Source organism: Lissotriton vulgaris, chromosome 7 (genome assembly GCF_964263255.1).
Source record: "Lissotriton vulgaris chromosome 7, aLisVul1.2, whole genome shotgun sequence".
NCBI lineage: Eukaryota > Metazoa > Chordata > Amphibia > Caudata > Salamandridae > Lissotriton > Lissotriton vulgaris.
Genome location: NC_141695.1, coordinates 1,434,277,753 through 1,434,293,001, shown reverse-complemented (window position 1 = coordinate 1,434,293,001; position 15,249 = coordinate 1,434,277,753). Strand labels below are relative to the sequence as shown.

The window sequence follows — 15,249 nt, the reverse complement described above, 5'->3', positions numbered from 1 at the left end:
CCCCAATTCCTTCAATCGTTTACATCAATTATTTTGGCATGTGGAATACTTGTATTTAAAACAGTACTCTTACTTTTCAGGGTTGTCTGGGAACTTGATACGCAGCTCCTGGTTTTTATAGGACCTCTTTTCAAAGGTTAGAATCATCTTCTTCACAGAACTTTCATCCAGCGGTTCATCCTGGGCAATAAAAAAATAAAACATGTTATTCAGAGATTGGAATATAAATAGAACATAACTGAGGTCTGCCAGTGGGTCACCAAGAAGAGGAGACAGAGAATATGCAACATTTTTATGCATATATGGAGTGTGTCAAAACCAGTTAGGATCCTGAATTTTTGTGATGATCTTCTCTATTGCCAAGAATATATTCTTCAGTACACCCTATCCTTCATACATATGTGCCCTGCCATTCATTTCGTTGTGATCTCCCCCCATGCTGGGCAATCGATTATTCTACCAGTTCTTTGTTTCCCTTCGCCCTTTGAAACAGAACAGGCTCCACCGGGTAGATCCTCCAGGAAGGCTTTGAGTTTTTATATTTATCGTAGTTAATGAAAATGGAATCTTTCTTGGGCTAGAAGTATCTGTCAGAAATTATTCACCTTCGGTAACACCCTTGCTGGTGGATACTCTGTCTAACAGCAGATTCCTCACTTTCATCCCATCCCATTTTCATGCCCAGTCTACATACTTTCTAGCCTTTAGCTGTATACCTAGATTCTGAATTCTATGAAATGGCTATTGATTGCCAAAGGGAAACTTCAATTTTCTTTTTTTTTTAACATTGAGTTTCAACTTAAAAAGTACTGTAAACAGTGAAGGAAATGGTCTGAGGTGGTCAACAAATAAATTACAAACCTATAAACAATCTGTGAGACTCATCTTTTGGATGTGAAGAATCACCAACCTGGGAGGAAATAATCAACCTTGCCTCATTCCAGTTGCACACGAGTCACAGAAGGCTGGTTACAACAGTTTGGTAGCAGCAGGGGACAGGGAGTTCGGAGGACTGGTGCCCATGATGTCCTGTAAGATGTCTCCCGGTGTATTGTACCTGGCCCGCTGAATCACTGGTTAGGAAAGTTACAGTTGTTTATAGGGTAACACCAATCGACATCCCCTAAATTTGCTGAATTGATAGGGAATTGTTACACAAGAGTCAGTAACCACAACAAGTGTGCTGTGACTCTACTGGATTTAGCACATCCAATACGAAAACTGTCTTCCTTCTAAAGAGTCTAGACCCAATGAAGGGCATGTTCATCAGCGATGCTTGCACATCGCCAGAAAACCCAGAGGACCTCATCAAGGAATGCCTTTGAAGCACAACACTGGAACCAACTGCCCTGCCAATGTGTAGGTCTGCGTGGATAATGTATTTTGACACATCCTGGTCATTATTGATTGTCTGGGACAGGGACGGTAGGTATTCCAGGACCACCAGAAAGACTGCTCTAGCCATATCACATTAGGCAAGCTTATATAAGCAAAGAGGCTAAATGCATTTATGTACTCCAATGCCAAATTGTCAGTAGAAAACATAATTTTGCCACCAGCATGAATCCGTTTGGATTCTCTAGCCGTGGATTGGTCAGAAATTAGTTTGTTAACTTTAGAGTCAGAACGAGCAAAATAAAACTTTCCAGGGTTGGTTGCTTGGTAAGAAAATTCTGACTTTCTTCCCTGGCAACTTGTTGACTTACAGGCAGACAAGAACATGGTTTTAACCTGATTGTGACTATGTCACATATCTGCTCCAGGTTGGAGAATCTTTGTCAGAACACTTATATTACCTCAATGGAGGGCAGCTGCAATGCAGGAATCGGAGTAGTCTTCCGAAATCATCTCAGCAAATGATTCACTTTTTTCCACTGGTAGCCCATGTGTCCAGACAAGCACTGTTTCAGGGAAGGTGGAAAATTTACTGGCATTTTCTAAGACTAGGCAAGAGACATTAACAGCATATTGATGTGGAAGTCATCCCCTTCCCACCATCAGTGTCATGGGAGTATCCCTGTTCTGGTACAGCATCAGATTATAAGCCAATAAGAGAATAGAGTCGCTGTTGACAGCTGTGACACAGTAGAAGTGTCTGGTTAGAATTAGGCAGCATAACAACTGGTTACACTTTCATTCTTTCATAGTATTGGTGGAGAATCCAACACTGGCATCAGCACTGGATCACTGATCAGCGCCAGTGGAACCGGCGCAGACGTCAGAGCGGCTGGAAACCGAGTGAGCCTTTGGGCCAGCATGGAAGTGTGTACTGGCATCCATAAAGGCCCAGTAAGAGGTCCCAAGGTGCAGACGGCATTGACGGAGGACCCATCAGCAGTAAATCACCGGGGAAGATCCTGCAGCTCCTGTGGGCTGTAGGCGAACCAGATGGAGCCAGAAACACGCTTACTAGTAAGCAAGTAGCCAGGCCTCCTTGAGGGCCTCCATCTTCTGCAGGATCAAGAACGGCCTAGGCCAATCTGGAGGCGTCTGGACCAGTTGACTATCTGTTCCATAGCCAGAGAACTCAAAGGAGTGTGGCTTACATCTGGACTCCCTTGCACCTTCTCTTTGCAGCCAGAGTGACAGGATGAGCTCATATCCTGCTTCGTTTTTTGTGCTGGTGTTTGGACTTTGACTTACTGAAGATTCTGAGCGGAAAGTGGAGTAGTCACAGCAATGGTTCCAGACCAGGAACAACAACTTGGAGCAGGACCTGTAGGATACCCACTTCTTCTTATGCTGGCTAAGCAAAACTTTGCCTCCCGGACTCAGAATGCCTTTGGTTGCTTTACGGTACATTGGTCAAACGAACTGCAGTCGTGACAGGAGCCCAGGCACCATAGACACTCCTCATATGGTCTGTGACTGACATCTTTCTGCACGAGTCTCAGCAGGGAAACCGTTTTTACAATGCATCTTGAACCACACAGTGCGTTAACAATGTGGTCTGAACCACGAACGAGTCTTTACAACGTATTCCTTTACGACACAAGTCGTTAAAACTACTAGACATAAGGAAAGTATTGTTGGACTAATGTTGGACTTTAAGTCCAAATCTTTCCCTACTGTTGCACAGACTGGAGTTGAAATAGTAAATTATACTATTCCAATTCCATCGCTATCCCTAAGGCAAGTTGTTGTAACTTCTTGTGTGGTAAAGAAGCATTCATGGTTCGGGCCACATTATCAAGGCAGACGTGATAAATGCCTGCATGGTTCCGATATACAACCGTCTCAGCTTGGCTTAAAACTTATTATTTTGGTTGAACATCATTCCCTAACACATTGCCTTTCAAGAAATTCAAAAGCATTGGAATACCGACAATGTTGGGAGTGTAGCTCCAGGTCCACATCAGGTGTAGAAAGAATTAACTAACATCTGCATGCAATGATGATGCTTAGATACAACTCCGATCCATCACTTTAGTGGTGGTATGGAACCATTGCAGAGCAGCAGGACGCCACCTTCCAGTGCACAGGAGCACTGCTGAAAACCTTCCAGATTCAACCTGGTGCCTGGAGAATATTCAAAAGGTGAGGAGTCAGTAATTTTTATCATCCATCAGAAATATCTTATTACAGTTTATAAGATAATTATGTTCCAGAAACTCTCCAATAAGTTCCCAGGCAGAGTTTGCTGCTGTGGAAAATGGTTGTGCAAGGGTTTGCCGAGGGAAGCAGGTAAAGAGAAGGCATTGTTATTCTTTTGCCCTTCAAACTCAAAGTCCTCTAGTTCCCAGACTGAGTAATGTATTTCGAGACCAGAGTGTGTAGCACGGCTAAAAGGAAACATTATTTACTTGTGATACTGATAGCCTTTCCTGTGATAGAATGAGCTTTTGGTCTTCCCTTCAGTAGTTTGTTACCCTTCTGATAACTCATATTGAACAGGAAACAATCCATCAGATAGATTTTGTAGAGGCTGTCAGCCCATTACTGATAAAACCATACTTAATCAACAATTGACTTAATAGTCTAATGTGTTTTGTTTTGGCTAGGCTGCGTGTTGGAGCCTTTTTCACAGCTCCTGGATGATGAGCTTGATCAGCCAGAGAAGACAGAGTAGGGTAAGAACAAAGGAAGCTAAATGGTTTGCCTAATATGAAAATTTAAGACGGTGATAAGAACGAAAGACAAATGTGTTTCTAAGACTACCTTGTTTCTACAGAAGACACTGAAGTGCTCAGAGTACAATGACTTTATCTAACGCACATGTTGGGAAGATGTCATGGCTCCCAGGTAAGTCACTTGTCAGCATAGATGCTTAAGTGTTGTCTGGCTCATGAGGACCGAAGGAGAAGCTTATCTCCGAACAGACGCTTTTCCATAAATCTTTACTCAATTAAATGAAATGATAAAAAAAAAAGAGTTCAGTGAGGTACTATAGTCAGTGATAGCAGCTATGTGTACATTTACTTAGAACAACTTTGAGCCAGATTTAGTGAGGTAAAATGCATATGGTAGTTATCATTTGCTTCTTGCTTCTTTAGTGGCTCAGTGGACCTCTTGATACACCATAGTCTTTTCTACTTGACGACATACGGCACATGGGCGAAACCTCTCTTTGCGTTCTTATAAAGTCCATGTAGTCTGAAGATCGGTTAAGCGTCTGTCCTTCAGGAACTCAGAAACAAGGCCCCACACTCTGTGATGGCAAGCTGTGGGGCAATGGTCCACTATGTGCCCTGGACAGCATATTTGGGTGATCTGTGAAACACTTTTGCCAACGTGATTTCAGATTTATCAGGTTCTTTCGAGCCCAGTGTTGATTCAGTTTAGGTATCACCTTTAATATGAGGGAATTTAGGGGTACAGCATAGACAAGCGTCCTGAAACACTTTATCAAAATGGCTTTCCCCTTCAAACCTAGTGTTGACCTGTGGTACATGAAGCTTTGACATTTTATGTATTCTGCTGTAGTAACTAATTTTATCTGGAGCTAACCAGCCTACACAGGACCAAGTCTCCTGTGTCTGCAGGTCTCTGACAAGCGTTCCTCATCCTACTGGTAAAACATCTGTGATAATGTTTTGCTTTTGCAGTTTCTGAACTAAAGGGTTCACTATAAGAATATTTGCAATTTTGCAGGGGACTCTGTCAATCTGTACTGCCTACTCCTTGAATGCAGATCCCAGTGGACCCCGAGGCCCTCTTGTAAAGGTCACATGTGAAGCTTTGTTTTGAGAACTACAAAGATGCAGGGCACCTATAACATGGCTTACTGTTGAGTGTGGATTAGCCAACAGACAACATACTGTATTTCCTCTGGACTAACAATAATGGTTTTCCCAAAGGAATACGTTTTTGCTCAAGGCCAAAAGTGCTGACTATTATTCACAGGAAAAAAGTGGAATGTTCACTGTAGGTGTGAAGACCTATTCTCCTCAGTATTGAAACTGCAGTTAAACATTTTTTTTGCTGCTGGCCGATCAGCGGATGAAAATGTGCATTCTGGAGATGTCCAGCTACAGATAATCTCACAGTTGTGCTCCAGGAATATCTAGTGAAGTGATAGCCCTTTCTTCTATTTCTTTTTTACCAGTACATAGACTTATATTCGGGATCATTCACAGTTCTCTTTTCAGGCCACCAAACAGAACCTCAAATAAATGTTTTTGTTGTCGTGCATATCTGGCCTCTCTCCACTACCTGCATTTGTTGGAAAACACGTACTTCTTTTATTAATACTTCTGTGTGATGTTGCTTGTACTCTGCCAGTTGTATTTTTGCAGGGGGTGGGTTCAGCCTCAATGTATCGGGAGCCATGACAATAGACAGCACCCATCTGTTTTTCTGTCTCTCTTCCAAGTATTTTTAAATCAGTCATCCCCCCCCCCCGCACCAAGAGCGGGTAAGGATGGAGTATGGTAGGTATTGTTTTATTTTAGTAGGTGGTATTCCGGCTACAGCAGATGGCTCCCAGCTACCCCATACGCTTGAAGGTAACCTTTGAGGAACACGGACTCTGCGGATTTTGCCACTGAGATTAATTCTGGTAGTATGGCTGGCTAAGGCAACAATGCTATCTGCAGCTGTGAGCTGGCAGTGAAGCCAGGGGAATGCTTTACGTTTTCCTAGCGGTATGCCTCGGAGTCTCTACCTCTGCTTTTGTCTTATGCATTTCATCATCAAAAAACAGCTCAGGATTCCATACAAATTCGGAATCTTCTGTTGGGCATCAAAACCTAAACACCCCCCCTCCCCTCCTCCAAAAGAACACACTTTTCTCACACATCTTATATGATCCTACTACCAGAGGACTAATTGACTTCACTATATTTGTTGTGGTTGCACTACACTTGGGACATGGATACTCTTGATCGCTATTTACTTACTCTTCAGACCACACACCATTTCAGGAAGTTTCTCTTATTGCAGGCCGGACATGCGCTGCTTCAGCTGAAACCGCGTGTTTTTTTTTTAAGCAGCACGGCCACCCCCGTAACACGGGCGCCTGCTTTCAATCACTTTAACCCAGCATTGTTTCAAGCCCCCAAGTAAAATGAATTTAGAAATGATTCGCGAATTAAGTCATGTGAATTACAGGTAGCACATAATCCTGTGCTAATGGCTGAAGCTGACAACAGCCCATCTGTACTAAAGCCACCTGACTGGTTGTTTTCAAAAGTCTGTTTTATTACCAACACCACCAATACCACCACCACCAATACCACCACTTCCCCAATACCAACACCACGGCCAATACCACCAAATACCACCACCGCCAATATCACTACCACCACCACTGATACCACCAACACCCCCACCACCAATAACACTACCACCAATACCACCACCACCACCACCAATACCACCGCCAATACCACCACCACCGATATGACCACCACCAATACCAATACCACCAGCCCCACCAATACCACCACCACCACCACCAATACTACAACCACCAATACCAATACCACCCCAAATAGCACCACCACCAACAATCCAATACCACCACCACCAATACCACCGCCAATACCACCACCACCACCAATAATACCACCAATACCACCACCCCCACCAAAACCACCAATACCAACCGCCCACCTATACCACCACCAATATTACCACCACAACCAATATCACCACCTCTACCACCATCAATACCACCACCAATGCCACTACCACCAATGCCACTACCACCACCAATACCACCACCACCAATACTATCAGCACCACCAATACCAATACCGCCACCAATACCACCACCCCCAATACCATTGCCAATACCACCAATACCTATTGCATATGTTTGTTTTTATTGTATACATGATATCATTCACCTGAAGTCTTGGAAAAGAAAAGTGTGAAACAACATATGATGGGTGGTGTGCTAAAAATGTTCAACCACTTACCCCTAGTCAAAGATCTGGGTTTAATCCATTGTTCTTTTGCTCACTATGCCATCCCAGTTTGGACCCAGCCATATGCAAATCAGTCTTGGCCCTGTTTCTCATGGGAACAGTCCAGCCCGAACTGCCAGGCTAGGTCCTCCCTGGACTGGAAACAAGCATCCTGGAAGCGGTTTTGGGGTATTACCCCTCATCAGCCAGACTAGTTTAAATCCAGTGGCACAGCGAGTAAGGGACACACATCTGGGCATACCCTTGGCCACTTAGGGAGAACATAGCAAACACAACAAGATGATGGACAAAGTGCTGAAACTTTCCAACCACTAAACCAGTCTCAGATCTGGGTTTAATCCATCATTCTTTTGCTCACTATGCCACTCCAGTTTGGACCCAGCCATATGCAAATCAGACTTGACCCTGTTTCTCATGGGAACAGTCCAGCCCGAACTGGCAGGCCAGGGCCTCCCTGGACCGGAAACATGCCTCCTGGGAATGGTTTTGGAGTATTACCCCTCATCAGCCAGGCTAGCTTTAATTTGGCAGGGTATGCCAAGATGTGGGTCCCTTGCTCACCTTGCCACTGGATTCAAGCTAGCCTGGCTGATGAGGGGTGTTACCTAGAAACTGGTACCAGGATGCTTGTTTACAGTCCAGGGAATATCTGGCTTTGGAGTTCGGGCTGGACTGTTCCCATGAGGAATAGGGTCAAGACTGATTTGCATATGGCTGGGTCTGAACTGAGGTGGTGTGGTGGGCAAAAGAATGATGATGGATTAAACCCAGATCTAATAGTGACTGGGGGGGGGGGGGGGGGAGTGTCTGAAAAGTTTCAGCACTACGTCCATCATCTTTATCTTTTTGTGTTTGCCTCACTACTACATGTGATACACCAATAAATATCAATTAGGACGTCCTCAAACAAAATACATTCCCATGAACTGTGATTATTGAAACTTACCTTCAGAGTGTTCCCATTATGCTACATTCTTCTAAGTATGCACAGTTAACATCGACTTTAAAAGTCATATCCTCAAATCCCAGAGAATAAGACACACAACAAAAACAGCAGAGAACTGCCTAATTACCTGTGATGTAATGCTACCCTTGGCACTTCATAGTGTGTTTTGGAGCGGTCTTGAGGAAAGTGACGTTTTCAGTCTAAAGCACATGAAATATCACTGTGTATCTCCCAGCCACCTATCTACCATTTCATCTTAATGATTGCCCCACAACTATTAAGGAAGCTTTTTATGCTCACAATCCTTCCCTTCCAGTTATATGCTTAGCGTCTGTGAAAAATCATTTTAATAATTCATCACAATTCCCTATAGCCATGCAAGGTTTCAGTGCATGAATAGGCAGGTTTCTATAAGAAAAGTACTTCCGTCAAAATTCAAATCAATGATTTTTACAGTGTCAATACATCATATGGAAGCTAGCTAGACGATTGTAATAACATTGAGAACTCGGGAATACAGTGACATCAAATCTCACACAGTTTATTTTGGCAAATAAGCGCACTCTGAAGAACACAATAACATCTGATTGGCACATAATTACCGGAAGACACTAGAGGCAAAGACAATCCTGACCACATGTCAATGTTTGTAACAAGGAGACACTTTTTCAGAGTTCATGTAACTATATAACCGATTATTAAAAAGCCCTTCATGCAAGAGAAGTTGCTATTTCATAATTGTGTACTCGTGAGAGGACTGGGCTTTGTTGAGACCAAGACAAGTGAGAATAAAAGAAGAAAACCCAGTGTACCTCGAAAACAGGAGGAAATTTTAGCTAGAAAAAAATACGGGATTCTTATGTAGAGCTGGGGAGAAAGGAGCTGGGCTGAACAGAATAACACAACCACGAAATAAAGGAGCATAAATGGTTAAATTAGATTCAGGAACAGCAAGACTGAAAGTGAGGTGGGTAATATAAACCAAAAGATGGAGTGACTTGTAATAAGAAGTGATGGAACAGACTGGAGTAAATTAGAGTAATCTCTCAGCAAAAGTGGAGTGGCTGATGAGCACGACCAAGCCGCCTCTAAGAGGGCTTTAAACAAAACACACGGTAGGTTTAACGGCAGATGCGAAAGAGTGGGAAGAATGAGATGCTGCATAGAGTGAGTAACACGAAAGGGGTTGGGAGCTAGAAAAGAAGCAAGAGAATGAGGTCTCATCAGGGAGTAAATGATATAATAAAGGGGAAAGAGCTGATATTTTTTTTTAAAAATGGATGCGCCAACAAACAAAGAATACACACTGCATTTCACAGTTTTTACAGCTGGTAAACGTCATTAGGTCTTCCATCTAGAAAGGCATGTTTTGATATGTTCACAAGCATAAAATAACCTGCTATTACTCTTCCTCAAGAACTACTACTTCCTTACCTCTGCCTCGTCCTCTTCATCATTCTCCTTTTCTGTAACTTGAAGCAGCTTGCGTTTCTCATCATCTACCACATCAGCGGAAGTAGGTTCTTCTTCTCGGTGCCGAATACGTTCACGCTTTCGCATAGCTTTAACTTTCTCCACTTCATCTTCTCGAGGTCTCTTTGTTCCTCGATCAGGCTGAAAGGCAAGCAGAAGACCAGTCAATTCAATTCAATAATCTTTATTTCGTTGCAATTGCATCATAAAAGATATACAAAACACATAATATATATACAAAATACATCATATACGTGGCCACATTATCGTCAACAGTATACAAAAGTGTGCAATTCAAAAAGTGCTAGTGCTTTACCAAATACTATCCCTGAGCCTTCACAGCTAGATCACGGGAGTGGGCTTGAAACACACATCAATAAATATAATTAAAAAAAGTTTAAAATATTTACACAGTTAAAAAAGGATTACATTGGATTATAACAGCCAGACATTTAAAATGGCAGTGACAGTTTTTGTCTAATGAATTTTACTGCCAGGAGGAATCTACTGATACCAAACACTATTACTTGACTAGTGTCCGTAATTAATATTCTTCCAGCTTCAGACCAGTCATTTCCCAATCCTTTCAATGAAAAGGGGAGCAGGTAAGCCGAGGGTTAGTGTGAAAGATTTTATCTCAAGCTATTGGCAATTCCTCAAAACTGCACTCACATATTCATCAGTTTAAGAAGCCCGCCAACTACGCTCTATGAGTTTCGCCAACACCATTAACCAATTAATTTCAGAATGGATACAAGGTTATCACAAATATAATCAAACATTTCAATAATATCTTAAAGTGCAGACATTGGAGAACTAGTAAAACTATGGGCAATCTGATATGATCTTGAATTGGCGTGTTCCACGATTCTTTCGATCAGAAGCGTTAACATAGCCACAAATTGCTACGCGTAACTTCTGCAGTTTTAAAATCAACACAAAAGCATGACGAAAAGCTGAAGACTCTAATCTGAACAAATTACCTATACTTTAGAAATAAATACCATTTAATCGGACCAACAAGACAATTTTTGATAGTGTTTAAGCTTCAAGAGCCTATCATGTGTGGGGAAAGCTAAGCAGGAAGAGGAGCAGAGTTAAGTCACTATTTTATTCTTGTTCCCCAGTGAACTGTTTTAAAGAGAAAAAAAATTGGCAAATAGCAACACAGATGCGAAGATCCAGATTTATGACCAGCATAATTCTATATAACAGTCAATGCTCAGCTGAAGAACAAGTGATAATTTCAGGTCTATAAATTCCTTAAAAAAAAAAAAATTTAAAAAATATAAAATCGGCTTGCTGAATCTGACAAAATATCACTAACATATGACTAAATAATGCAACTAGATTGGAATAATCCAACAGGAAATAATATATATTTCCACAATCGTTCAACTGCCTGATCCGCTATGTACCTACAAGTGAACAATGAAGCAGGCCAACTTTTTAATACTGACGGGGGATTAAATATCCTCAACAGCTTAAAAAATTGGGGGTACACAAGTCACCCTGCTTCAAGTAGCACCATTTGCCATAAGAGGTCCATTTCTGAATAACAGACCTAATGATCAAAACTGTGTAAGATTTTAAAAGAAGAACCAGCTATAATAACTCTGATTTACTGACGATGGTGAGGCCTGATCCATCAGAGGATGTCTGATGAGATTAAAGGCCTCGGCATCCACGTTAACAAAGTTAAGTAATCAATATGTTTTGACATTACAGTGCCTCTACTGCACCAAAACAGTTGAAAACAACTGGCCTAGATACAACAACATATGTGTGGTCCACTCGTGTCCCCTCCAGCTTCTGGGTTGCAAGAACATCAGACACAGTTAATGAAACAGCATCCTCAAAACAGGCCACATAATGTTCAACATGAAATATCTCTTCCAACAGGTGTACTCCAGGTAACGAAAATGCCTGTTGCAAAAGAAAAAATATCTTAATTGAGAACTATAAAAAGTAGCTAATTAGTGTGATGAAGTACTTTAAATATTTATCAAAGAAATTGTTATTAAGGGAAGTAAACATTACAGCTATGCACTTGGAATGATTTAAAACATTTTTTTTTTTACAGAGTTTTATATAGCGCGAACTTGACCCGAATCGGCTATCAGAGCGCTTTACATAACACCAGTTGCATTACATAAGGACACATTCATTTTTGTTAGGCACGGGGAGATTAACTGATTTGCCCATTATCACAGGATGTTCAGCGTCATTGCCGAGACTCAAACCCAGTACCCCAGATTCGAGGTCGACCGCCCTAGCCGTTAGGCCAACTCCTCTCCTCTCCTCTCCTCTCCGCCTTCATGTTAGCAAGTAGTCACGGATGTTGACTCATAACTGCTCTAAAACAGGGCCATAACCATTTAATGTGTGTAAAACAGCATTCTTTTATTTTCAGTGCAATCTGGCCAAACCAACAGAGTTTATATTCTTCATTCACACTTTTCAAAGATCAGAACCAATTAATGTCCCAGGACACGTTGTGGTTTCACTAAAACTTACATTTCTAGAACACAATAATGTAGATATCTTTGGTGGAGGTGATGGCCAAAGATGCAGTTAAGTGCGGGTCTAATGATTAAAGTTTACTCACTACCAAAAAACATACAAAATTTCAGGGATGATGGGAATTATATGGTGAAGTGGTTCAGTTACAGACTTCAGACCTCAGTGATTAGGGAGCAAAATCGGACTACCTTGCTTAACCCTACTTAGTGATCCAAGGAATATCACTTTCTCCCTCAGACTCATTTCCTGCACCAGAAAAAATTGTCAATTTACAGGCAACACGGTTGGAAGTAGTGTGCTCTACAAGGAACAAATTTTGGATTGAATATGGCCAGAAAATCTAAACGGGTAAAACTGTTGATAGGCTAATTGAGGAAAACTATTTTGTAATCAAGTGGATCTACAGCAATGGAGCGCAGAGCAAATCCTGGACCAAGAATCTAGAAGGTGCCTCCAACAGGGAAAAAAAGAAGAATTAAAAACATGGGGCTCCATCCAGCAGGATGTTATATGTAACAAAGCAGTATTCTGCTTCACTTGGATTGAAACGACCGATGCCAAGGAGCAGATTTATTTGAACACTGATTTAAATAATCCTTCCATGGCACACAATTCACAGCCATGCACACATTTTGGATGATGTGTGATTTTTCTGAAGTATTTTGTCTCGGCTTCAACGCTTGCATTATGCCCTCGCATAACAGTAAATATATTCCAATTAACAACATTAGCCAATCCTTTATTGAGCACTGTGCCCACTAGTCGAGCGTTGTGGTTAAGGTCCAGCAGGTAGACACTTGCAGCTGGATAGTTAGTCTGAGTGAAAGGTCGTGCTACAGGCAAGCATGAACCATGTAGAAAGGTACAAGTAGACAGATGATGATGCTAGCTAATTATTAGGAATGTGTGTAGGCTGCAGGTTTGATGTAGAACTCATTTGTGGCCCGTCCATTTTGTCTGTGGCCATTGAAGTAAGCCACGCTTAACAGAAGAATACAGTGTTTGCAGAGATGACGTAATGGAGGAGATCTCAGGAGGCTCCCCACCTTTGCAAGAAGCGCATGACCGCCATTGAGCAATGAATTCAAAAGTGAGGACAAGTTGACATTACGTGAGATCATGGAAAGAAGGATCTGCAGCCTCAGGAGGTGCCTGAGGGAAGAAGATAGCGGAGGGCAGGTAGAGCCAGTAAGTGACGCTGCAGCTCCCAGGTGGCAGGCTGGAGATGCTCCTGCAGAAGGGAAGAGTCTCAATTTCTGACAAACGGGCTATCAAGTTAAAACCATTTAAAGGGCCAGCAGGAAATCTGAGGTGCCGTTTCTAAACAGTTTTGTAAGGCACTGACTCCATACAATAAAATTGTACTTTCTTGACAATTGGCTTCCACTACAGCCGGCTTTTCAGTCATGTGCTCATTCAATTGCTTTACAGCGACTTACACTGGTTTGGCATTAGAAGGGTCTTGACATTCTCTGGACGCAGGAATCGATAAATGTACGCACACAACTCCTAATGTCAAACCCTAAATACGTTTACCACTCGTAGGTTGACATCAGTGGCTGCAATGTGTTGCACCACTATCAGGCATGGAAGAAGGATGTGTAGATGAGAACTTTCAGGAGAGAAGATACCAGCTACTGATCCCTCAAAGCACAAACATGCACTGGTAGTAAGAAAAAGCAAATAAGTACAAAAGCTAACTTGACTCCTTCCTTGAATACTCTGTAAGTTAGACCTCTTCAGACCCCAAGTAAGTAATGGTGAAACAATGCCACTAGGTGTCACATGATGATGATGATGATAACAGATAAGACATCCATGAATAGTGGCGCACCCAGCATGAATGAGATGATCAGCTGGGATATTCTAGAAACTAGAGAAAAGTACAAAATGTCCTAGGCAAAACAAGGTCTTTATTGAGAAAATAAACATGAATGGAATTTCCCATCAAATAATCTAAGAGGACGGAGAAAAACATACTAGGATTTCAATAAAAAACATTGATTGAATATCATGTGGCCGAAAGAAACACAGTGCAACAAACAAGATTTGTGGCAGAATACACCTCCATGCAGATGCAGCCTCAATAACACTGTTCTCAGAACACAATCACTCACTCACTCAAGCCTACAACCATTCTCTCAAGCCCACCTCCGCAGACATAATCAACCTGGTTTTACTGGGGAATGACCATGACAAAGATTGCTGCGTAGGAAAACATCCTCTTATGAGGAGCCCCAAAGCCACAGGAAGGCAGGAGAATCAGGCCAGAGGTGCCAATGCCTGTACGGACACATTTTATAAAATGTTCAAATCTCCCAATCATCCACAGATAGGTTAATAACAGATGATAGGACCACAATCACTCACTCACTCACGCATACCAACATTCTCCCAAGCCCACCCCTGCAGACATAATCAACCTGATTTTACTGGGGAATGACCTTTGAAAAAGATTGCTGCTTCTGAAAACATCATCTTATGAGGTGCCCCAAAGCCACAGGAAGGCAGGAGAATCAGGCCAGAGGTGCCAATGCCTGTTCGGACAACTCTTATAAAATGTTCAAATCTCCCAATCATCCACGGATAGGTTAATAACAGATGATAGGACCACCTATCGGGCATCACCGCATCTGTAGTAGTGACATCTATAAGAAAGTATGCTCAATCAAGAGATGAGAGCATCAAGTGTTTCACCCATAGCATCTCGATGAATGCCTAAGGAAAACAACCAAGCATGCGACCGCTGAGGATCCCACAGGCCGGGCCCTCAAGTTCTTAGTGCCAACCAGCTCTAAGAAGTTGCCAAGCAACCTCAAAATCCATGTTTAACCATTTTAGCGAGTTGATGGCTCACATGATCGGGTAGCAGAGGAACAATGAGCAACCTCACAATGGAAGGCTAATTTATTCCAAAGCGACATATCTTAATCCAAT

General features: G+C 42.2%; 1 protein-coding gene across 1 annotated transcript in view; it reads right to left on the bottom strand.

Annotated features, from left to right (window-relative positions):
- Positions 1 to 15,249, bottom strand: part of CTNNBL1 (catenin beta like 1) — a 507,405-nt gene that overhangs the window by 373,311 nt on the left and 118,845 nt on the right. Inside the window, exons 2-3 of the mRNA XM_086932233.1 lie at positions 9,751 to 9,930; positions 74 to 180 (exon numbers count right to left, since the gene is read on the bottom strand). Coding sequence (XP_086788359.1) covers positions 74 to 180; positions 9,751 to 9,930 — 287 coding nt within the window. The remainder of the gene's footprint in view (positions 1 to 73; positions 181 to 9,750; positions 9,931 to 15,249) is intronic.